The sequence below is a fragment of the Coregonus clupeaformis genome, unplaced genomic scaffold (genome assembly GCF_020615455.1).
Source record: "Coregonus clupeaformis isolate EN_2021a unplaced genomic scaffold, ASM2061545v1 scaf0092, whole genome shotgun sequence".
In the NCBI taxonomy this organism is placed as follows: domain Eukaryota; kingdom Metazoa; phylum Chordata; class Actinopteri; order Salmoniformes; family Salmonidae; genus Coregonus; species Coregonus clupeaformis.
In genome coordinates, this window is record NW_025533547.1 from 778,026 (window position 1) to 802,978 (window position 24,953).

The 24,953-nt window shown below is 47.1% G+C and overlaps 1 protein-coding gene across 2 annotated transcripts in view; it reads left to right on the plus strand.

Moving 5' to 3' along the window:
- The window catches only part of LOC121534209 (AP-1 complex subunit sigma-2-like), an 83,696-nt gene extending 58,988 nt beyond the window's left edge, over positions 1–24,708 (plus strand). The window contains exons 4-6 of one of the 2 annotated variants that reach the window (XM_041840773.1): positions 2,253–2,390; positions 12,130–12,216; positions 23,820–23,906. In XM_041840773.1, coding sequence (XP_041696707.1) covers positions 2,253–2,390; positions 12,130–12,177 — 186 coding nt within the window. In that variant the 3' untranslated portion in view covers positions 12,178–12,216; positions 23,820–23,906. Of the gene's footprint in view, positions 1–2,252; positions 2,391–12,129; positions 12,217–23,819 lie in introns of both variants that reach the window. The other variant, XM_041840774.2, reaches the window with a different exon arrangement.
- The last annotated feature ends 245 nt before the right edge of the window (positions 24,709–24,953 follow it).

Consider the following 24,953-nt stretch of genomic DNA (forward strand, 5'->3'; position numbering starts at 1 on the left):
CTAATCCCTACTTCCTATTCCTGTGTTCTGACTGATGCCCTCCATTGTGCTAGCTTTGTTTCAGTTTAATTTTGGAAGGCCTACTTCATCCTGTGTGTGTGTGTGTGTGTGTGTGTGTGTGTGTGTCGTTTTTTGGGGGTATCTGTACTTTACTTTACTATTTATATTTTTGATAACTTTTACTTCACTACATTCCTAAAGAAAATAATGTACTTTTTACTGACATTTACCCTGACACCCAAAAGTACTCGTTACATTTTGAATGCAAATCAATTTATAACATTTTTGACAGGCGTTTTTCTGCTTTTTTGTTGTTGTTATTCTGTCTCTCACTGTTCAAATAAACCTACCATTAAAATTATAGACTGATCATGTCTTTGTCAGTGGGCAAACGTACAAAATCAGCAGGGGATCAAATACTTTTTTCCCTCACTGTAGCAGGACAGGAAAATTGTCAAATTATCGCACTTATCATGAGAACATCCTTGGTCATCCTTGGTCATCCCTACTGCCTCTCAGTGGTGTCATGGATGCCAAGGGAAGGCAGGCTTCCTAAAACATTTACCAATATTTTTGAAATATATATATACACAAAAAAGTATCTTTCGTCTCTCTGTGTGTCATAATTTTCCTTCAATTCGCAAGAGGCTGAATGTATCTCATTGGAGAAAGCATCCGAGTGAGCGAAACAGCGCCCCCCTGTGTCTGGATGTTTAGGCCGTCTATCTGAGGCTGTCTGGTCCAAACAGCGCCCCCCTGTGTCTGGATGTTTAGGCCGTCTATCTGAGGCTGTCTGGTCCAAACAGCGCCCCCCTGTGTCTGGATGTTTAGGCCGTCTATCTGAGGCTGTCTGGTCCAAACAGCGCCCCCCTGTGTCTGGATGTTTAGGCCGTCTATCTGAGGCTGTCTGGTCCAAACAGCGCCCCCCTGTGTCTGGATGTTTAGGCCATCTATCTGAGGCTGTCTGGTCCAAACAGCGCCCCCCTGTGTCTGGATGTTTAGGCCGTCTATCTGAGGCTGTCTGGTCCAAACAGCGCCCCCCTGTGTCTGGATGTTTAGGCCGTCTATCTGAGGCTGTCTGGTCCAAACAGCGCCCCCCTGTGTCTGGATGTTTAGGCCATCTATCCGAGGCTGTCTGGTCCAAACAGCGCCCCCCTGTGTCTGGATGTTTAGGCCATCTATCTGAGGCTGTCTGGTCATAAAGAGTATGACATTGTTGTTTCCTGTAGCATTGAATGCAAGGGAAGCCAGCGAGCATGGATGGAGATAGGGATTTGCACTTGTGGTTTTACTTAATTCTCCGTACTAGCCAAAGATTATAACGGCGATTCTGATCCAACCATTAATTCATACATTGTTGTGCCCCTGGCCTGATAGGATGGAAGTTCAATATGTAGCTAGATGTAGAAGGCTAATGCTAACTAGCTAACGTTGCCCATGAATGGAAGTTATGCTAGCTAGCATTCTAGCCACGTAGCCTAGGACAAACAACAAATAAAAGCGTGTACTGAGTCATAGACCATTTTGTCAACATTGGTGTTACTCTACAAGGAGGGTGAGTCATTGGCGTTACTCTACAAGGAGGGTGAGTCATTGGCGTTACTCTACAAGTAGGGTGAGTCATTGGCGTTACTCTACAAGGAGGGTGAGTCATTGGCGTTACTCTACAAGGAGGGTGAGTCATTGGCGTTACTCTACAAGTAGGGTGAGTCATTGGCGTTACTCTACAAGGAGGGTGAGTCATTGGTGTTACTCTACAAGTGAATCAACATGTTTTTTCTACTTGCACACACACATTTTTTCATTTGAGTCATTTGGCTCTTATCCAGAGCCACTTGCAGGAGTGAGTGCATACATTTTCGTATTGGTCCCCCGTGGGAATCAAACCCACAAACCTGGTGTTGCAAGCGCCATGCTCTACCAACCGAGCCACACGGGACCACACACATACAGAGAAATCAGAACCACGGACAGCCACATCATATTTAGTTTACGTTGATTGGACTAAATGGTTTTTGGTATATTTTAGTTGTTCTGGAATAGTGGAGGCAGCTCCTGTTTTCTTTGCGACTTGTGGTAACTCTCCGTGGTTCTAAAGCAGTAGCTGTTTAGTAGTCTGAAAATGTCGGAAACATTAAGTTGCTTGGCCATGCTGTCATTTTCTATTAAGGTATCTTTGACAAATAGGTACTTTTTCACCACTGTGTGTGTGTGTGTGTGTGTGTGTGTGTGTGTGTGTGTGTGTGTTACAGGTGTGTGAGCTGGACATCATATTTAACTTTGAGAAGGCCTACTTCATCCTGGATGAGTTCTTGCTGGGAGGAGAGGCTCAGGAGACGTCCAAGAAGATTGTACTAAAGGCAATAGAACAAGCTGACCTACTGCAGGAGGTAAAATACCTCACTGAGCCCAAGACAGGGACCTCTCTAATCTAAGACAACCCAGACATCTCTCTCTCTCTCTCTCACACTCGCTCACTCCTGCCTCTTTCCTGTGCTATGATTGACAGAATCTAGACTTTCAGATCCGTCTCTTCCCAGGTACAGTCCATTAACCCTGCAGGAGCCAGACCCATTGTACAAACCTTTCAGCGTCAGCCCCTTAGCTGTAGCTAAGCAGCGCAAAACAACCACATACCAGCAACAGCAATGTTAACATTTTACAATATTGATCTTTATTTCAAAAGTGTTATATTGTTACTTGTATGTGGATTTACTCATGTTGACATCCTGTAAAAGTCATCCATTTAATCCAGTAGAACCCTAGAGAACCCTAGATTCTAACTAGTAAGTGACCACTAGCGGTGTTCCATGCTACCAACAGGGAGCTAAAGAGCAGAACTATAGTCTGTAAAGGATGTTCTCTTCGCAGCTCACAGTGTCACATCACATCTAACAGCACACTGAAGAAATGCTCCTCTCTGCATCCTGTCACTCCAGTATTAATGACATACAGTTGAAGTTGGAAGTTACATACGCTTAGGTTGGAGTCATTAAAACTCATTTTTCAACTACTCCACACATTTCTTGTTAACAAACTATAGTTTTGGCAAGTCGGTTAGGACATCTACTTTGTGCATGACACAAGTCATTTTTCCAACAATTGTTTACAGACAAATTATTTCATTTATAATTCACTGTATCACAATTCCAATGGGTCAGAAGTTTACATACACTAAGTTGACTGTGCCTTTAAACAGCTTGGAAAATTCCAGAAAATGATGTCATGGCTTTAGAAGCTTCTGATAGGCTAATTGACATCATTTGAGTCAATTGGAGGTGTACCTGTGGATGTATTTCAAGGCCTACCTTCAAACTCAGTGCCTCTTTGCTTGACATCATGGGAAAATCAAAAGAAATGAGCCAAGGCCTCCACAAATGAGCCAAAATTGTAGACCTCCACAAGTCTGGTTCATCCTTGGGAGCAATTTCCAAACGCCTGAAGGTACCACATTCATCTGTACAAACAATAGTACGCAAGTATAAACACCATGGGACCACGCAGCCGTCATACCGCTCAGGAAGGAGACGCGTTCTGTCTCCTGGAGATGAACGTACTTTGGTGCGAAAAGTGCAAATCAATCCCAGAACAACAGCAAAGGACCTTGTGAAGATGCTGGTGGAAACAGGTACAAAAGTATCTATATCCACAGTAAAACGAGTCCTATATCAACATAACCTGAAAGGCCGCTCAGCAAGGAAGAAGCCACTGCTCCAAAACCGCCATAAAAAGCCAGACTACGGTTTGCAACTGCACATGGGGACAAAGATCGTACTTTTTGGAGAAATGTCCTCTGGTCTGATGAAACAAAAATAGAACTGTTTGGCCATAATGACCATCATTATGTTTGGAGGAAAAAGGGAAATGCTTGCAAGCCGAAGAACACCATCCCAACCATGAAGCACGGGGTGGCAGTATCATGCTGTGGGGGTGCTTTGCTGCAGGAGGGACTGGTGCACTTCACAAAATAGATGGCATCATGAGGAAGGAAAATTATGTGGATATATTGAAGCAACATCTCAAGACATCAGTCAGGAAGTTAAAGCTTGGTCGCAAATGGGTCTTCCAAATGGACAATGACCCCAAGCATACGTCCAAAGTTGTGGCAAAATGGCTTAAGGACAACAAAGTCAAGGTATTGGAGTGGCCATCACAAAGCCCTGACCTCAATCCTATAGAACATTTGTGGGCAGAACTGAAAAAGCGTGTGCAAGCAAGGAGGCCTACAAACCTGACTCAGTTACACCAGCTCTGTCAGGAGGAATGGGCCAAAATTCACCCAATTTATTGTGGGATGCTTGTGGAAGGCTACCCGAAACGTTTGACCCAAGTTAAACAATTTAAAGGCAATGCTACCAAATACTAATTGAGTGTATGTAAAGTTCTTACACACTGGGAATGTGATGAAAGAAATAAAAGCTGAAATAAATCATTCTCTCTACTATTATTCTGACATTTCACATTCTTAAAATAAAGTGGTGATCCTAACTGACCTAAGACAGGGAATTTTTACTAGGATTAAATGTCAGGAATAGTGAAAAACTGAGTTTAAATGTATTTGGCTAAGGTGTATGTAAACGGAGTTTAAATGTATTTGGCTAAGGTGTATGTAAACTGAGTTTAAATGTATTTGGCTAAGGTGTATGTAAACTGAGTTTAAATGTATTTGGCTAAGGTGTATGTAAACGGAGTTTAAATGTATTTGGCTAAGGTGTATGTAAACGGAGTTTAAATGTATTTGGCTAAGGTGTATGTAAACGGAGTTTAAATGTATTTGGCTAAGGTGTATGTAAACGGAGTTTAAATGTATTTGGCTAAGGTGTATGTAAACTGAGTTTAAATGTATTTGGCTAAGGTGTATGTAAACGGAGTTTAAATGTATTTGGCTAAGGTGTATGTAAACTGAGTTTAAATGTATTTGGCTAAGGTGTATGTAAACTGAGTTTAAATGTATTTGGCTAAGGTGTATGTAAACGGAGTTTAAATGTATTTGGCTAAGGTGTATGTAAACTGAGTTTAAATGTATTTGGCTAAGGTGTATGTAAACTGAGTTTAAATGTATTTGGCTAAGGTGTATGTAAACTGAGTTTAAATGTATTTGGCTAAGGTGTATGTAAACTGAGTTTAAATGTATTTGGCTAAGGTGTATGTAAACTGAGTTTAAATGTATTTGGCTAAGGTGTATGTAAACGGAGTTTAAATGTATTTGGCTAAGGTGTATGTAAACTGAGTTTAAATGTATTTGGCTAAGGTGTATGTAAACTGAGTTTAAATGTATTTGGCTAAGGTGTATGTAAACTGAGTTTAAATGTATTTGGCTAAGGTGTATGTAAACTGAGTTTAAATGTATTTGGCTAAGGTGTATGTAAACTGAGTGTAAATGTATTTGGCTAAGGTGTATGTAAACTGAGTTTAAATGTATTTGGCTAAGGTGTATGTAAACTGAGTGTAAATGTATTTGGCTAAGGTGTATGTAAACTGAGTTTAAATGTATTTGGCTAAGGTGTATGTAAACGGAGTTTAAATGTATTTGGCTAAGGTGTATGTAAACTGAGTTTAAATGTATTTGGCTAAGGTGTATGTAAACTGAGTTTAAATGTATTTGGCTAAGGTGTATGTAAACTGAGTTTAAATGTATTTGGCTAAGGTGTATGTAAACTGAGTTTAAATGTATTTGGCTAAGGTGTATGTAAACTGAGTGTAAATGTATTTGGCTAAGGTGTATGTAAACTGAGTTTAAATGTATTTGGCTAAGGTGTATGTAAACTGAGTGTAAATGTATTTGGCTAAGGTGTATGTAAACTGAGTTTAAATGTATTTGGCTAAGGTGTATGTAAACTGAGTTTAAATGTATTTGGCTAAGGTGTATGTAAACTGAGTTTAAATGTATTTGGCTAAGGTGTATGTAAACTGAGTTGAAATGTATTTGGCTAAGGTGTCTGTAAACTGAGTTTAAATGTATTTGGCTAAGGTGTATGTAAACTGAGTTGAAATGTATTTGGCTAAGGTGTATGTAAACTGAGTTTAAATGTATTTGGCTAAGGTGTATGTAAACTGAGTGTAAATGTATTTGGCTAAGGTGTATGTAAACTGAGTGTAAATGTATTTGGCTAAGGTGTACGTAAACTGAGTTTAAATGTATTTGGCTAAGGTGTATGTAAACTGAGTTTAAATGTATTTGGCTAAGGTGTATGTAAACTGAGTTTAAATGTATTTGGCTAAGGTGTATGTAAACTGAGTTTAAATGTATTTGGCTAAGGTGTATGTAAACTGAGTGTAAATGTATTTGGCTAAGGTGTATGTAAACTGAGTTTAAATGTATTTGGCTAAGGTGTATGTAAACTGAGTTTAAATGTATTTGGCTAAGGTGTCTGTAAACTGAGTTTAAATGTATTTGGCTAAGGTGTCTGTAAACTGAGTTTAAATGTATTTGGCTAAGGTGTATGTAAACTGAGTGTAAATGTATTTGGCTAAGGTGTATGTAAACTGAGTTTAAATGTATTTGGCTAAGGTGTATGTAAACTGAGTTTAAATGTATTTGGCTAAGGTGTATGTAAACTGAGTGTAAATGTATTTGGCTAAGGTGTATGTAAACTGAGTGTAAATGTATTTGGCTAAGGTGTATGTAAACTGAGTTTAAATGTATTTGGCTAAGGTGTATGTAAACTGAGTGTAAATGTATTTGGCTAAGGTGTATGTAAACTGAGTTTAAATGTATTTGGCTAAGGTGTATGTAAACGGAGTTTAAATGTATTTGGCTAAGGTGTATGTAAACTGAGTGTAAATGTATTTGGCTAAGGTGTATGGAAACTGAGTGTAAATGTATTTGGCTAAGGTGTATGTAAACTGAGTGTAAATGTATTTGGCTAAGGTGTATGTAAACTGAGTGTAAATGTATTTGGCTAAGGTGTATGTAAACTGAGTGTAAATGTATTTGGCTAAGGTGTATGGAAACTGAGTGTAAATGTATTTGGCTAAGGTGTATGGAAACTTCCGACTCCAACTGTATATTCCTCTCACTGTAGCAGCTGCTCTGCAGTCTGATTAAGATGATTATTATTATAGCAGAGTAGAGTAGGATCGAAAAGCTGTTTGATTTCAGAACACTTCTTACTTACAGCCGTCCCTTTACCTCAGCCCTGAGGCAGATCTCTTAATATTCCAACATTCCACCAGCTCTTAGAAGATTTTGGTTTAAAACAGGGATCTGGGCCAGACAGGCAGACCTGTAGCCCAGACAAAGTCTCATTGTGTGTAGAGACCAGGCTACAGAGAGCAGAGAGAGACTAGAGAGGGACCAGAGAGAGGAGAGAGACACCAGAAAGAGGAGAGAGACCAGAGAGGTGAGAGACCAGAGAGAGACCAGAGTTAGGAGAGAGACCAGAGAGAGGAGAGAGAGAGCAAGAGGGGCGAGAGACCAGAGAGAGAGGAGAGAGACCAGAGAGAGCAGAGAGAGGATAGAGACCAGACAGAGGATAGACCAGAGAGAGACCAGAGAGAGAGGAGAGAGACCAGAGAGAGAGGAGAGAGACCAGAGAGAGGAGAGAGACCAGACAGAGGATAGACCAGAGAGAGAGGAGAGAGACCAGAGAGAGAGGAGAGAGACCAGAGAGAGGAGAGAGACCAGAGAGAGGAGAGAGACCAGAGAGAGAGGAGAGAGACCAGAGAGAGAGGAGAGAGACCAGAGAGAGAGGAGAGAGACCAGAGAGAGGAGAGAGACCAGAGAGAGGAGAGAGACCAGAGAGAGAGGAGAGAGACCAGAGAGAGAGGAGAGAGACCAGAGAGAGGAGAGAGACCAGAGAGAGGAGAGAGACCAGAGAGAGAGGATAGAGACCAGAGAGAGAGGAGAGAGAGCAAAGAGAGGAGAGAGGGGAGAGAGACCATAGAGAGACTAGAGAGAAGAGAGACACCAGAGAGGGGAGAGAGAGAGCAGAGAGAACAGAGAGAGCAGAGAGAGCAAAGAGAGGAGAGAGACCAGAGAGAAGAGCGAGACCAAAGAGGGGAGAGAGACCAGAGAGAGGAGAGAGAGCAGAGAGAGAGGATAGAGACCAGAGAGAGAGGATATAGACCAGAGAGAGAGGAGAGAGACCAGAGAGAGAGGAGAGAGACCAGAGAGAGAGGAGAGAGAGCAGAGAGAGGAGAGAGACCAGAGAGCGAGGAGAGAGACCAGAGAGAGCAGAGAGAGCAAAGAGAGGAGAGAGACCAGAGAGAGACCAGACAGAGGATAGACCAGATCGAGACCAGAGAGAAGAGCAAGACCAAAGAGGGGAGAGAGACCAGAGAGAGAGGAGAGAGACCAGAGAGAGGAGAGAGAGCAAAGAGAGGAGAGAGAGACCAGAGAGAGAGGAGAGAGACCAGAGAGAGAGGAGAGAGACCAGAGAGAGGAGAGAGACCAGAGAGAGGAGAGAGACCAGACAGAGGATAGACCAGAGAGAGAGGAGAGAGACCAGAGAGAGAGGAGAGAGACCAGAGAGAGGAGAGAGACCAGAGAGAGAGGAGAGAGACCAGAGAGAGAGGAGAGAGACCAGAGAGAGAGGAGAGAGACCAGAGAGAGGAGAGAGACCAGAGAGAGGAGAGAGACCAGAGAGAGAGAGAGAGAGAGAGAGACCAGAGAGAGAGGAGAGAGACCAGAGAGAGGAGAGAGACCAGAGAGAGGAGAGAGACCAGAGAGAGGAGAGAGACCAGAGAGAGAGGATAGAGACCAGAGAGAGAGGAGAGAGAGGAGAGAGACCATAGAGAGACTAGAGAGAAGAGAGACACCAGAGAGGGGAGAGAGAGAGCAGAGAGAACAGAGAGAGCAGAGAGAGCAAAGAGAGGAGAGAGACCAGAGAGAAGAGCGAGACCAAAGAGGGGAGAGAGACCAGAGAGAGGAGAGAGAGCAGAGAGAGGAGAGAGACCAGAGAGAGAGGATAGAGACCAGAGAGAGAGACCAGAGAGAGAGGAGAGAGACCAGAGAGAGCAGAGAGAGCAAAGAGAGGAGAGAGACCAGAGAGAGACCAGACAGAGGATAGACCAGATCGAGACCAGAGAGAAGAGCAAGACCAAAGAGGGGAGAGAGACCAGAGAGAGAGGAGAGAGACCAGAGAGAGGAGAGAGAGCAAAGAGAGGAGAGACCAGAGAGAGACCAGAGTTAGGAGAGAGACCAGAGAGAGGAGAGAGAGAGCAAGAGGGGCGAGAGACCAGAGAGAGAGAGGAGAGAGACCAGAGAGAGGATAGAGACCAGAGAGAGACCAGACAGAGGATATACCAGAGAGAGACCAGAGAGAAGAGCGAGACCAGAGAGAAGAGCGAGACCAGAGAGAGAGGAGAGAGACCAGAGAGAGAGGAGAGACCAGAGAGATAGGAGAGAGACCAGAGAGAGAGGAGAGAGACCAGAGAGAGAGGATAGAGACCAGAGAGAGAGGAGAGAGAGCAAAGAGAGGGGAGAGAGGCCAGAGAGAGAGGAGAGAGACCAGAGAGAGGAGAGAGACCAGAGAGAGGAGAGAGACCAGAGAGAAGAGAGAGACCAAAGAGGGGAGAGAGACCAGAGAGAGAGGAGAGAGACCAGAGAGAAGAGAGAGACCAAAGAGGGGAGAGAGACCAGAGAGAGAGGAGAGAGAGAGGAGAGAGACCAGAGAGAGAGGAGAGAGACCAGAGAGAGGAGAGAGACCAGAGAGAGAGGAGAGAGAGAGGAGAGAGACCAGAGAGAGAGGAGAGAGACCAGAGAGAGGAGAGAGAGGAGAGAGACCAGAGAGAGCAAAGAGAGGAGAGAGACCAGAGAGAGAGGAGAGAGACCAGAGAGAGACCAGAGAGACCAGAGAGAGACCAGAGAGAGGAGAGAGACCAGAGAGAGGAGAGAGACCAGAGAGAGGAGAGAGACCAGAGAGAGGAGAGAGAGCAAAGAGACGAGAGAGGGGAGAGAGACCGGAGAGAGGAGAGAGACCAGAGAGGAGAGAGACCAGAGAGAGAGACCAGAGAGAGCAGAGCGAGGATAGAGACCAGAGAGAGACCGGAGAGAGACCAGAGAGAGAGGAGAGAGACCAGAGAGAGGAGAGAGACCAGAGAGAGAGGAGAGAGACCAGAGAGAGAGACCAGAGAGAGAGGAGAGAGACCAGAGAGATGAGAGAGACCAGAGAGAGAGGAGAGAGAGACCAGAGAGAGAGGAGAGAGACCAGAGAGAGAGGAGAGAGACCAGAGAGAGAGGAGAGAGACCAGAGAGAGGAGAGAGACCAGAGAGAGAGGAGAGAGACCAGAGAGAGAGACCAGAGAGAGAGGAGAGAGACCAGAGAGATGAGAGAGACCAGAGAGAGAGGAGAGAGACCAGAGAGAGGAGAGAGACCAGAGAGAGAGGAGAGAGACCAGAGAGAGAGGAGAGAGACCAGAGAGAGGGGAGAGAGACCAGAGAGAGGAGAGAGAGACCAGAGAGAGGAGAGAGAGACCAGAGAGAGGAGAGAGACCAGAGAGAGACCAGAGAGAGAGCAGAGAGAGCGGATAGAGACCGGAGAGAGACCAGAGAGAGAGGAGAGAGAGCAAGGAGAGAGACCAGAGAGAGACCAGAGAGAGAGGAGAGAGACCAGAGAGAGAGGAGAGAGACCAGAGAGAGAGGAGAGAGACCAGAGAGAGAGGAGAGAGACCAGAGAGAGAGGATAGAGACCAGAGAGAGAGGAGAGAGACCAGAGAGAGGAGAGAGACCAGAGAGAGAGGAGAGAGACCAGAGAGAGGAGAGAGAGGAGAGAGACCAGAGAGAGCAAAGAGAGGAGAGAGACCAGAGAGAGAGGAGAGAGACCAGAGAGAGAGGAGAGAGACCAGAGAGAGGAGAGAGACCAGAGAGAGGAGAGAGACCAGAGAGAGGAGAGAGACCAGAGAGAGGAGAGAGAGCAAAGAGACGAGAGAGGGGAGAGAGACCGGAGAGAGGAGAGAGACCAGAGAGGAGAGAGACCAGAGAGGAGAGAGACCAGAGAGAGAGACCAGAGAGAGTAGAGCGAGGATAGAGACCAGAGAGAGACCGGAGAGAGACCAGAGAGAGAGGAGAGAGACCAGAGAGAGAGGAGAGAGACCAGAGAGAGAGGAGAGAGACCAGAGAGAGGAGAGAGACCAGAGAGAGAGGAGAGAGACCAGAGAGAGGAGAGAGAGACCAGAGAGAGAGGAGAGAGACCAGAGAGAGGAGAGAGACCAGAGAGAGACCAGAGAGAGAGGAGAGAGACCAGAGAGAGAGGAGAGAGAGCAAAGAGAGAGAGGAGAGAGACCAGAGAGAGGGGAGAGAGACCAGAGAGAGAGGAGAGAGACCAGAGAGAGGAGAGAGAGACCAGAGAGAGGAGAGAGAGACCAGAGAGAGGAGAGAGACCAGAGAGAGACCAGAGAGAGAGGAGAGAGACCAGAGAGAGAGGAGAGAGAGCAAAGAGAGAGAGGAGAGAGACCAGAGAGAGGGGAGAGAGACCAGAGAGAGAGGAGAGAGACCAGAGAGAGAGGAGAGAGACCAGAGAGAGAGGAGAGAGACCAGAGAGAGAGGAGAGAGACCAGAGAGAGAGGAGAGAGACCAGAGAGAGGAGAGAGACCAGAGAGAGAGGAGAGAGACCAGAGAGAGAGGAGAGAGACCAGAGAGAGAGGAGAGAGACCAGAGAGAGAGGAGAGAGACCAGAGAGAGAGGAGAGAGACCAGAGAGAGAGGAGAGAGACCAGAGAGAGGAGAGAGACCAGAGAGAGAGGAGAGAGACCAGAGAGAGAGGAGAGAGACCAGAGAGAGAGGAGAGAGACCAGAGAGAGAGGAGAGAGACCAGAGAGAGAGGAGAGAGACCAGAGAGAGGAGAGAGACCAGAGAGAGAGGAGAGAGACCAGAGAGAGGAGAGAGACCAGAGAGAGAGGAGAGAGACCAGAGAGAGAGGATAGAGACCAGAGAGAGGAGAGAGACCAGAGAGAGGAGAGAGACCAGAGAGACCCCCCCCCCCACACTTCACTCCCCAACAGCCTGAGCCTTATTCTTTCGGACGTTAATGTGCGACACTCAGTCTTAAGTCTTCCTTCATATTTACTGGATTGGTTCAACAGTGCAGAAGAGAACCTCCCGCAAGGACCACATTGAAAGAAACACCGCTCAGACCTGCTCAGCTGACCACTGAGTAACCTCCCTGATTGGCTGGTTGTGTGTTTGTAGATCCAGAATGAGGAATGGGGAGGTTTACCCAATGAGGAGATCTTATAGCGGACTGGAGTACCTCCCCTTTACACCAGGTCCTGCTGGGTAAATACCATGGTGCAATGTGTTCAGAGTGGCGTGTTTTATGACTGATACAGTCAGCCAGTCAGTCAGCATGGTGTGAACCAGTCAGCCAGTCAGTCAGCATGGTGTGAACCAGTCAGCCAGTCAGTCAGCATGGTGTGAACCAGTCAGCCAGTCAGTCAGCATGGTGTGAACCAGTCAGTCAGTCAGTCAGCATGCTGTGAACTAGCCAGTCAGTCAGTCAGCATGCTGTGAACCAGTCAGTCAGTCAGTCAGCATGGTGTGAACCAGTCAGTCAGTCAGTCAGCATGGTGTGAACCAGTCAGTCAGTCAGCATGGTGTGAACCAGTCAGTCAGTCAGTCAGCATGGTGTGAACCAGTCAGTCAGTCAGCATGGTGTGAACCAGTCAGTCAGTCAGCATGGTGTGAACCAGTCAGTCAGTCAGTCAGCATGGTGTGAACCAGCCAGTCAGTCAGTCAGCATGGTGTGAACCAGTCAGTCAGTCAGCATGGTGTGAACCAGCCAGTCAGTCAGTCAGCATGCTGTGAACCAGTCAGTCAGTCAGCATGCTGTGAACCAGTCAGTCAATCAGTCAGCATGGTGTGAACCAGTCAGCCAGTCAGTCAGCATGGTGTGAACCAGTCAGTCAGTCAGCATGCTGTGAACCAGTCAGTCAGTCAGCATGGTGTGAACCAGTCAGTCAGTCAGCATGGTGTGAACCAGTCAGTCAGTCAGTCAGCATGGTGTGAACCAGTCAGTCAGTCAGTCAGCATGCTGTGAACCAGTCAGTCAGTCAGTCAGCATGGTGTGAACCAGTCAGTCAGTCAGCATGGTGTGAACCAGCCAGTCAGTCAGCATGGTGTGAACCAGCCAGTCAGTCAGCATGGTGTGAACCAGTCAGTCAGTCAGCATGGTGTGAACCAGTCAGTCAGTCAGCATGGTGTGAACCAGCCAGTCAGTCAGTCAGCATGGTGTGAACCAGCCAGTCAGTCAGCATGGTGTGAACCAGTCAGTCAGTCAGCATGGTGTGAACCAGTCAGTCAGTCAGTCAGCATGGTGTGAACCAGCCAGTCAGTCAGCATGGTGTGAACCAGTCAGTCAGTCAGTCAGCATGGTGTGAACCAGCCAGTCAGTCAGTCAGCATGGTGTGAACCAGTCAGTCAGTCAGCATGGTGTGAACCAGTCAGTCAGTCAGTCAGCATGCTGTGAACCAGTCAGTCAGTCAGTCAACATGGTGTGAACCAGTCAGTCAGTCAGTCAGCATGGTGTGAACCAGCCAGTCAGTCAGCATGGTGTGAACCAGTCAGTCAGTCAGCATGGTGTGAACCAGTCAGCCAGTCAGTCAGCATGGTGTGAACCAGTCAGTCAGTCAGCATGGTGTGAACCAGTCAGTCAGTCAGCATGGTGTGAACCAGTCAGTCAGTCAGTCTGCATGGTGTGAACCAGTCAGTCAGTCAGTCAACATGGTGTGAACCAGTCAGTCAGTCAGTCAGCATGGTGTGAACCAGTCAGTCAGTCAGTCTGCATGGTGTGAACCAGTCAGTCAGTCAGTCAGCATGGTGTGAACCAGTCAGTCAGTCAGTCAACATGGTGTGAACCAGTCAGTCAGTCAGTCAGCATGGTGTGAACCAGTCAGTCAGTCAGTCTGCATGGTGTGAACCAGTCAGTCAGTCAGTCAGCATGGTGTGAACCAGTCAGTCAGTCAGTCAGCATGCTGTGAACCAGTCAGTCAGTCAGTCAGCATGGTGTGAACCAGCCAGTCAGTCAGTCAGCATGGTGTGAACCAGCCAGTCAGTCAGTCAGTCAGCATGGTGTGAACCAGTCAGTCAGTCAGTCAGTCAGCATGGTGTGAACCAGCCAGTCAGTCAGTCAGCATGGTGTGAACCAGCCAGTCAGTCAGTCAGTCAGCATGCTGTGAACCAGTCAGTCAGTCAGTCAGTCAGCATGGTGTGAACCAGTCAGTCAGTCAGTCAGTCAGCATGGTGTGAACCAGTCAGTCAGTCAGTCAGTCAGCATGGTGTGAACCAGTCAGTCAGTCAGTCAGCATGGTGTGAACCAGCCAGTCAGTCAGTCAGCATGGTGTGAACCAGTCAGTCAGTCAGTCAGCATGGTGTGAACCAGCCAGTCAGTCAGTCAGTCAGCATGGTGTGAACCAGTCAGTCAGTCAGTCAGCATGGTGTGAACCAGCCAGTCAGTCAGTCAGCATGGTGTGAACCAGTCAGTCAGTCAGCATGGTGTGAACCAGCCAGTCAGTCAGTCAGTCAGCATGGTGTGAACCAGTCAGTCAGTCAGTCAGCATGGTGTGAACCAGCCAGTCAGTCAGTCAGCATGGTGTGAACCAGTCAGTCAGTCAGCATGCTGTGAACCAGCCAGTCAGTCAGTCAGTCAGCATGGTGTGAACCAGCCAGTCAGTCAGTCAGCATGGTGTGAACCAGTCAGTCAGTCAGTCAGCATGCTGTGAACCAGTCAGTCAGTCAGCATGGTGTGAACCAGCCAGTCAGTCAGTCAGCATGGTGTGAACCAGTCAGTCAGTCAGCATGCTGTGAACCAGCCAGTCAGTCAGTCTGCATGGTGTTCAGAGTGCTGTATTCTGTGACTGCATGTAGCATACTGTTTACCTTGTAATGCTGTGGGGAAAGTAGATGGCAACATCAGTCAGACATCATCAGACAAACTGGACGGGTTTTGGTCATGTCTGAATATCTAAAAGTGTCCAGCAGGGGGCATGTATCAGAGGAGGGGAAGAAACATTCCAGTGAAATGAGAATGGGGCTTTAGGTTGCTAGAAGTAGAGTATAGTTCAGCAGATAGGTAGGGGTTTAGGGTAGCGCATGATGCAGGCATACCTCAGGGATTATGATGAAACTATTTTAATGAAACTGTGGAGCAGTGAGTGTTATTGTAGAGGAAGCGACCACAACGCTTTGTTAAAATAATGGCGTCTGAGACGATTCTAAACAGACACTCAGCACTACAGGACTAAGGAAAGTTTCTCTCTGTGTACTGATTGGATAAGGAAAGTTTATCTCTGTATACTGATTGGATAAGGAAAGTTTATCTCTGTGTACTGATTGGATAAGGAAAGTTTATCTCTGTATACTGATTGGATAAGGAAAGTTTCTCTCTGTATACTGATTGGATAAGGAAAGTTTCTATATACTGATTGGATAAGGACAGTTTCTCTCTGTATACTGATTGGATAAGGAAAGTTTCTATATACTGATTGGATAAGGAAAGTTTCTCTCTGTATACTGATTGGATAAGGAAGGTTTCTCTCTGTATACTGATTGGATAAGGAAAGTTATCTGTTGTCGGGCATCAAAACCTAGTTATGAAGTTTGTTGTTGAACATCAACCCCTAGTTATGAAGTCAGTTGTCATGCCTCAACCTCTAGTTATGAAGTCAGTTGGTCATGCCTCAACCCCTAGTTATGAAGTCTGTTGTCATGCCTCAACCCCTAGTTATGAAGTCAGTTGGTCATGCCTCAACCCCTAGTTATGAAGTCAGTTGTCATGCCTCAACCCCTAGTTATGAAGTCAGTTGGTCATGCCTCAACCCCTAGTTATGAAGTCAGTTGTCATGCCTCAACCCCTAGTTATGAAGTCTGTTGTCATGCCTCAACCCCTAGTTATGAAGTCAGTTGGTCATGCCTCAACCCCTAGTTATGAAGTCTGTTGTCATGCCTCAACCCCTAGTTATGAAGTCTGTTGGTCATGCCTCAACCCCTAGTTATGAAGTCAGTTGTCATGCCTCAACCCCTAGTTATGAAGTCAGTTGTCATGCCTCAACCCCTAGTTATGAAGTCAGTTGTCATGCCTCAACCCCTAGTTATGAAGTCAGTTGTCATGCCTCAACCCCTAGTTATGAAGTATGTTGGTCGTGCATCAACCACTAGTTAGGAAGTCGGTTGTCATGCCTCAACCCCTAGTTATGAAGTCTGTTGTCATGCCTCAACCTCTAGTTATGAAGTCAGTTGGTCATGCCTCAACCCCTAGTTATGAAGTCAGTTGTCATGCCTCAACCCCTAGTTATGAAGTCAGTTGGTCATGCCTCAACCCCTAGTTATGAAGTCAGTTGTCATGCCTCAACCCCTAGTTATGAAGTCTGTTGTCATGCCTCAACCCCTAGTTATGAAGTCAGTTGGTCATGCCTCAACCCCTAGTTATGAAGTCTGTTGTCATGCCTCAACCCCTAGTTATGAAGTCAGTTGTCATGCCTCAACCCCTAGTTATGAAGTCTGTTGTCATGCCTCAACCCCTAGTTATGAAGTCAGTTGGTCATGCCTCAACCCCTAGTTATGAAGTCTGTTGTCATGCCTCAACCCCTAGTTATGAAGTCAGTTGGTCATGCCTCAACCCCTAGTTATGAAGTCTGTTGTCATGCCTCAACCCCCTAGTTATGAAGTCAGTTGTCATGCCTCAACCCCTAGTTATGAAGTCAGTTGTCATGCCTCAACCCCTAGTTATGAAGTCAGTTGTCATGCCTCAACCCCTAGTTATGAAGTATGTTGGTCGTGCATCAACCACTAGTTAGGAAGTCGGTTGTCATGCCTCAACCCCTAGTTATGAAGTCTGTTGTCATGCCTCAACCCCTAGTTATGAAGTCAGTTGTCATGCCTCAACCCCTAGTTATGAAGTCTGTTGTCATGCCTCAACCCCTAGTTATGAAGTCAGTTGTCATGCCTCAACCTCTAGTTATGAAGTCTGTTGTCATGCCTCAACCCCTAGTTATGAAGTCAGTTGTCATGCCTCAACCCCTAGTTATGAAGTCTGTTGTCATGCCTCAACCCCTAGTTATGAAGTATGTTGGTCGTGCATCAACCACTAGTTAGGAAGTCGGTTGTCATGCCTCAACCCCTAGTTATGAAGTCTGTTGTCATGCCTCAACCCCTAGTTATGAAGTATGTTGGTCGTGCATCAACCACTAGTTAGGAAGTCGGTTGTCATGCCTCAACCCCTAGTTATGAAGTCAGTTGTCATGCCTCAACCCCTAGTTATGAAGTCAGTTGTCATGCCTCAACCCCTAGTTATGAAGTCTGTTGTCATGCATCAACCACTAGTTATGAAGTCTGTTGTCATGCATCAACCCCTAGTTATGAAGTCAGTTGTCATGCATCAACCACTAGTTATGAAGTCTGTTGTCATGCATCAACCACTAGTTATGAAGTCTGTTGATGCACATCAACCACTAGTTAGGAAGTCGGTTGATGCACATCAACCCCTAGTTAGGAAGTCGGTTGATGCACATCAACCCCTAGTTAGGAAGTCGGTTGATGCACATCAACCCCTAGTTAGGAAGTCGGTTGATGCACATCAACCCCTAGTTAGGAAGTCGGTTGATGCACATCAACCCCTAGTTAGGAAGTCGGTTGATGCACATCAACCCCTAGCTAGGAAGTCGGTTGATGCACATCAACCCCTAGTTAGGAAGTCGGTTGATGCACATCAACCCCTAGTTAGGAAGTCGGTTGATGCACATCAACCCCTAGTTAGGAAGTCGGTTGATGCGCATCAACCCCTAGTTAGGAAGTCGGTTGATGTGCATCAACCCCTAGTTAGGAAGTCGGTTGATGTGCATCAACCCCTAGTTAGGAAGTCGGTTGATGTGCATCAACCCCTAGTTAGGAAGTCGGTTGATGCACATCAACCCCTAGTTAGGAAGTCGGTTGATGCACATCAACCCCTAGCTAGGAAGTATGTTGGTCGTGCATCAACCCCTAGCTAGGAGGTATGTTGGTCGTGCATCAACCCCTAGCTAGGAAGTCGGTTGATGCACATCAACCCCTAGTTAGGAAGTCGGTTGATGCACATCAACCCCTAGTTAGGAAGTCGGTTGATGCACATCAACCCCTAGTTAGGAAGTCGGTTGATGCACATCAACCCCTAGTTAGGAAGTCGGTTGATGCACATCAACCCCTAGTTAGGAAGTCGGTTGATGCACATCAACCCCTAGCTAGGAAGTATGTTGGTCGTGCATCAACCCCTAGCTAGGAAGTCGGTTGATGCACATCAACCCCTAGTTAGGAAGTCGGTTGATGCACATCAACCCCTAGTTAGGAAGTCGGTTGATGCACATCAACCCCTAGTTAGGAAGTCGGTTGATGCACATCAACCCCTAGTTAGGAAGTCGGTTGATGCACATCAACCCCTAGCTAGGAAGTATGTTGGTCGTGCATCAACCCCTAGCTAGGAAGTCGGTTGATGCACATCAACCCCTAGCTAGGAAGTATGTTGGTTGTGCATCAACCCCTAGTTAGGAAGTCGGTTGATGCACATCAACCCCTAGTTAGGAAGTCGGTTGATGCACATCAACCCCTAGTTAGGAAGTCGGTTGATGCACATCAACCCCTAGTTAGGAAGTCGGTTGATGCACATCAACCCCTAGTTAGGAAGTCGGTTGATGCACATCAACCCCTAGTTAGGAAGTCGGTTGATGCACATCAACCCCTAGTTAGAAGTCGGTTGATGCACATCAACCCCTAGCTAGGAAGTATGTTGGTCGTGCATCAACCCCTAGTTAGGAAGTCGGTTGATGCACATCAACCCCTAGTTAGGAAGTCGGTTGATGCACATCAACCCCTAGTTAGGAAGTCGGTTGATGCACATCAACCCCCTAGTTAGGAAGTCGGTTGATGCACATCAACCCCTAGCTAGGAAGTATGTTGGTCGTGCATCAACCCCTAGCTAGGAAGTCGGTTGATGCACATCAACCCCTAGTTAGGAAGTCGGTTGATGCACATCAACCCCTAGCTAGGAAGTCGGTTGATGCACATCAACCCCTAGTTAGGAAGTCGGTTGATGCACATCAACCCCTAGTTAGGAAGTCGGTTGATGCACATCAACCCCTAGTTAGGAAGTCGGTTGATGCACATCAACCCCTAGTTAGGAAGTCAGTTGATGCACATCAACCCCTAGTTAGGAAGTCGGTTGATGCACATCAACCCCTAGTTAGGAAGTCGGTTGATGCACATCAACCCCTAGTTAGGAAGTCGGTTGATGCACATCAACCCCTAGTTAGGAAGTCGGTTGATGCACATCAACCCCCTAGTTAGGAAGTCGGTTGATGCACATCAACCCCTAGTTAGGAAGTCGGTTGATGCACATCAACCCCTAGCTAGGAAGTATGTTGGTCGTGGCATCAACCCCTAGTTAGGAAGTCGGTTGATGCACATCAACCCCTAGTTAGGAAGTCGGTTGATGCACATCAACCCCTAGCTAGGAAGTATGTTGGTCGTGCATCAACCCCCTAGTTAGGAAGTCGGTTGATGCACATCAACCCCTAGCTAGGAAGTCGGTTGATGCACATCAACCCCTAGCTAGGAAGTCGGTTGATGCACATCAACCCCTAGTTAGGAAGTCGGTTGATGCACATCAACCCCTAGTTAGGAAGTCGGTTGATGCACATCAACCCCTAGTTAGGAAGTATGTTGGTCGTACATCAACCCCTAGTTAGGAAGTCGGTTGATGCACATCAACCCCTAGTTAGGAAGTCGGTTGATGCACATCAACCCCTAGTTAGGAAGTCGGTTGATGCACATCAACCCCTAGTTAGGAAGTCGGTTGATGCACATCAACCCCTAGCTAGGAAGTATGTTGGTCGGTGCATCAACCCCTAGCTAGGAAGTCGGTTGATGCACATCAACCCCTAGCTAGGAAGTCGGTTGATGCACATCAACCCCTAGCTAGGAAGTCGGTTGATGCACATCAACCCCTAGCTAGGAAGTCGGTTGATGCACATCAACCCCTAGTTAGGAAGTCGGTTGATGCACATCAACCCCTAGTTAGGAAGTCGGTTGATGCACATCAACCCCTAGTTAGGAAGTATGTTGGTCGTACATCAACCCCTAGTTAGGAAGTCGGTTGATGCACATCAACCCCTAGTTAGGAAGTCGGTTGATGCACATCAACCCCTAGTTAGGAAGTCGGTTGATGCACATCAACCCCTAGTTAGGAAGTCGGTTGATGCACATCAACCCCTAGCTAGGAAGTATGTTGGTCGTGCATCAACCCCTAGCTAGGAAGTCGGTTGATGCACATCAACCCCTAGCTAGGAAGTCGGTTGATGCACATCAACCCCTAGCTAGGAAGTCGGTTGATGCACATCAACCCCTAGCTAGGAAGTCGGTTGATGCACATCAACCCCTAGTTAGGAAGTCGGTTGATGCACATCAACCCCTAGTTAGGAAGTCGGTTGATGCACATCAACCCCTAGTTAGGAAGTCGGTTGATGCACATCAACCCCTAGTTAGGAAGTCGGTTGATGCACATCAACCCCTAGTTAGGAAGTCGGTTGATGCACATCAACCCCTAGTTAGGAAGTCGGTTGATGCACATCAACCCCTAGTTAGGAAGTCGGTTGATGCACATCAACCCCTAGTTAGGAAGTCGGTTGATGCACATCAACCCCTAGTTAGGAAGTCGGTTGATGCACATCAACCCCTAGTTAGGAAGTCGGTTGATGCACATCAACCCCTAGCTAGGAAGTATGTTGGTCGTGCATCAACCCCTAGTTAGGAAGTCGGTTGATGCACATCAACCCCTAGTTAGGAAGTCGGTTGATGCACATCAACCCCTAGCTAGGAAGTATGTTGGTCGTGCATCAACCCCTAGTTAGGAAGTCGGTTGATGCACATCAACCCCTAGCTAGGAAGTCGGTTGATGCACATCAACCCCTAGCTAGGAAGTCGGTTGATGCACATCAACCCCTAGTTAGGAAGTCGGTTGATGCACATCAACCCCTAGTTAGGAAGTCGGTTGATGCACATCAACCCCTAGTTAGGAAGTATGTTGGTCGTACATCAACCCCTAGTTAGGAAGTCGGTTGATGCACATCAACCCCTAGTTAGGAAGTCAGTTGATGCACATCAACCCCTAGTTAGGAAGTCGGTTGATGCACATCAACCCCTAGTTAGGAAGTCGGTTGATGCACATCAACCCCTAGTTAGGAAGTATGTTGGTCGTACATCAACCCCTAGTTAGGAAGTCGGTTGATGCACATCAACCCCTAGTTAGGAAGTCGGTTGATGCACATCAACCCCTAGTTAGGAAGTCGGTTGATGCACATCAACCCCTAGTTAGGAAGTCGGTTGATGCACATCAACCCCTAGCTAGGAAGTATGTTGGTCGTGCATCAACCCCTAGCTAGGAAGTCGGTTGATGCACATCAACCCCTAGCTAGGAAGTCGGTTGATGCACATCAACCCCTAGCTAGGAAGTCGGTTGATGCACATCAACCCCTAGCTAGGAAGTCGGTTGATGCACATCAACCCCTAGTTAGGAAGTCGGTTGATGCACATCAACCCCTAGTTAGGAAGTCGGTTGATGCACATCAACCCCTAGTTAGGAAGTCGGTTGATGCACATCAACCCCTAGTTAGGAAGTCGGTTGATGCACATCAACCCCTAGTTAGGAAGTCGGTTGATGCACATCAACCCCTAGTTAGGAAGTCGGTTGATGCACATCAACCCCTAGTTAGGAAGTCGGTTGATGCACATCAACCCCTAGTTAGGAAGTCGGTTGATGCACATCAACCCCTAGTTAGGAAGTCGGTTGATGCACATCAACCCCTAGTTAGGAAGTCGGTTGATGCACATCAACCCTAGCTAGGAAGTATGTTGGTCGTGCATCAACCCCTAGTTAGGAAGTCGGTTGATGCACATCAACCCCTAGTTAGGAAGTCGGTTGATGCACATCAACCCCTAGCTAGGAAGTATGTTGGTCGTGCATCAACCCCTAGTTAGGAAGTCGGTTGATGCACATCAACCCCTAGCTAGGAAGTCGGTTGATGCACATCAACCCCTAGCTAGGAAGTCGGTTGATGCACATCAACCCCTAGTTAGGAAGTCGGTTGATGCACATCAACCCCTAGTTAGGAAGTCGGTTGATGCACATCAACCCCTAGTTAGGAAGTATGTTGGTCGTACATCAACCCCTAGTTAGGAAGTCGGTTGATGCACATCAACCCCTAGTTAGGAAGTCAGTTGATGCACATCAACCCCTAGTTAGGAAGTCGGTTGATGCACATCAACCCCTAGTTAGGAAGTCGGTTGATGCACATCAACCCCCTAGTTAGGAAGTCGGTTGATGCACATCAACCCCTAGTTAGAAGTCGGTTGATGCACATCAACCCCTAGCTAGGAAGTCGGTTGATGCACATCAACCCCTAGTTAGGAAGTCGGTTGATGCACATCAACCCCTAGTTAGGAAGTCGGTTGATGCACATCAACCCCTAGCTAGGAAGTCGGTTGATGCACATCAACCCCTAGTTAGGAAGTCGGTTGATGCACATCAACCCCTAGCTAGGAAGTCGGTTGATGCACATCAACCCCTAGTTAGGAAGTCGGTTGATGCACATCAACCCCTAGCTAGGAAGTCGGTTGATGCACATCAACCCCTAGTTAGGGAAGTCGGTTGATGCACATCAACCCCTAGTTAGGAAGTCGGTTGATGCACATCAACCCCTAGTTAGGAAGTCGGTTGATGCACATCAACCCCTAGTTAGGAAGTCGGTTGATGCACATCAACCCCTAGTTAGGAAGTCGGTTGATGCACATCAACCCCTAGTTAGGAAGTCGGTTGATGCACATCAACCCCTAGTTAGGAAGTCGGTTGATGCACATCAACCCCTAGTTAGGAAGTCGGTTGATGCACATCAACCCCTAGTTAGGAAGTCGGTTGATGCACATCAACCCCTAGCTAGGAAGTCGGTTGATGCACATCAACCCCTAGTTAGGAAGTCGGTTGATGCACATCAACCCCTAGTTAGGAAGTCGGTTGATGCACATCAACCCCTAGCTAGGAAGTCGGTTGATGCACATCAACCCCTAGTTAGGAAGTCGGTTGATGCACATCAACCCCTAGCTAGGAAGTCGGTTGATGCACATCAACCCCTAGTTAGGAAGTCGGTTGATGCACATCAACCCCTAGTTAGGAAGTCGGTTGATGCACATCAACCCCTAGTTAGGAAGTCGGTTGATGCACATCAACCCCTAGTTAGGAAGTCGGTTGATGCACATCAACCCCTAGTTAGGAAGTCGGTTGATGCACATCAACCCCTAGTTAGGAAGTCGGTTGATGCACATCAACCCCTAGTTAGGAAGTCGGTTGATGCACATCAACCCCTAGCTAGTTTGAAACCCATATCTGGTCCCCCGTCTATTGTAACGTTTTGTATTTGTAGAAGGCAGTTACTGAATGTTTTTATGTCACTGGAAAACAGTGTGAGGGTTTGTGTCTGTGTTTTTGTCTCTGTCTCACCTGGAGTCTGGTGAAATCTGTTTAGCACTTTAGATACATTTCAGGTTAAAGACAACAATGATAGTTTGCCAAAACAGCACATTTGGACTGTTTTTCAAAATAGTATTGTGCTGATTTATAAAGGCATGTATTCACAGTGTGCATCACTGTAGTTTATTAATCTATGAAGCTCTGCTTGCTGCTCTGTGACCTACTCCCTCTCATCGCCCTGTCTGTCTGTCTGCCTGTCTGTCTGTCTGTCTGTCTGTCTGTCTGTCTCGTCTGTCTGTCTGTCTCGTCTGTCCGTCCGTCCGTCTTTTTGTTAGGGGTCAGGGTGGGACCTGGGATGGCTGTTGTCTTACAGCTGTGTGCATCTCTCTTCCCTCAGCCCCGTCATGAGTACTTCAATGTGCCTGTGTACTAAACAGCCGCTACTGCTGTCACCACTCCACTGCTGTCACCACTCCACTGCTGTCACCACTCCACTGCTGTCACCACTCCACAGCTGTCACCACTCCACAGCTGTCACCACTCCACTGCTGTCACCACTCCACAGCTGTCACCACTCCACTGCTGTCACCACTCCACTGCTGTCACCACTCCACAGCTGTCACCACTCCACAGCTGTCACCACTCCACTGCTGTCACCACTCCACTGCTGTCACCACTCCACAGCTGTCACCACTCCACTGCTGTCACCACTCCACTGCTGTCACCACTCCACAGCTGTCACCACTCCACAGCTGTCACCACTCCACTGCTGTCACCACTCCACAGCTGTCACCACTCCACAGCTGTCACCACTCCACTGCTGTCACCACTCCACAGCTGTCACCACTCCACTGCTGTCACCACTCCACTGCTGTCACCACTCCACAGCTGTCACCACTCCACAGCTGTCACCACTCCACTGCTGTCCTGTCCACCCAGCATGCTGAGCCCCTCCTACTCAGCACGTGGCCCCTCCCCCAGCACATGGCCCCTCCAGCGACTTGTCCTCATCCTCTGCCTCCTAAGAACCATCAAATCAAATGAAATAGTAATTTAGCAGGCTTTGGCGTTGCACGCACCATGCTTTACCAACCGAGCCACACAGGACCACCGCTACACCGTCACCCTTTCAGTTTCTCCCATACTTCCATCAGCTGTTTCCACTGTGTGTTGTCTATCTGAAGAGTCCATGGTTTACTGTGGATAATACAACGGGTTGGTCTAATCCTGAATGCTGATTGGTTTAAACCGCGTTCCAGCCGGTGTCTATTCCACAAGTTACCACCGGCTAAATCTATGATGTTAAAATGCCTATTTACTCTGTTCCATCTGGCTGCCCAATCCACTGTCTCATCAGCCCAGCCAGGCAATTTATAAACTTGATCTCCACTATAAAAAGCATCTAGACATTATCTCACATTGATTTTAGACTAACGTTTAGTTTTTAACAGAGGAGATTTGTATAAACCTTGCTGTCTGTCTCTCCGACATTTGCAACATTGTTTCAATATTCAAATTCCACCTCCAGCTG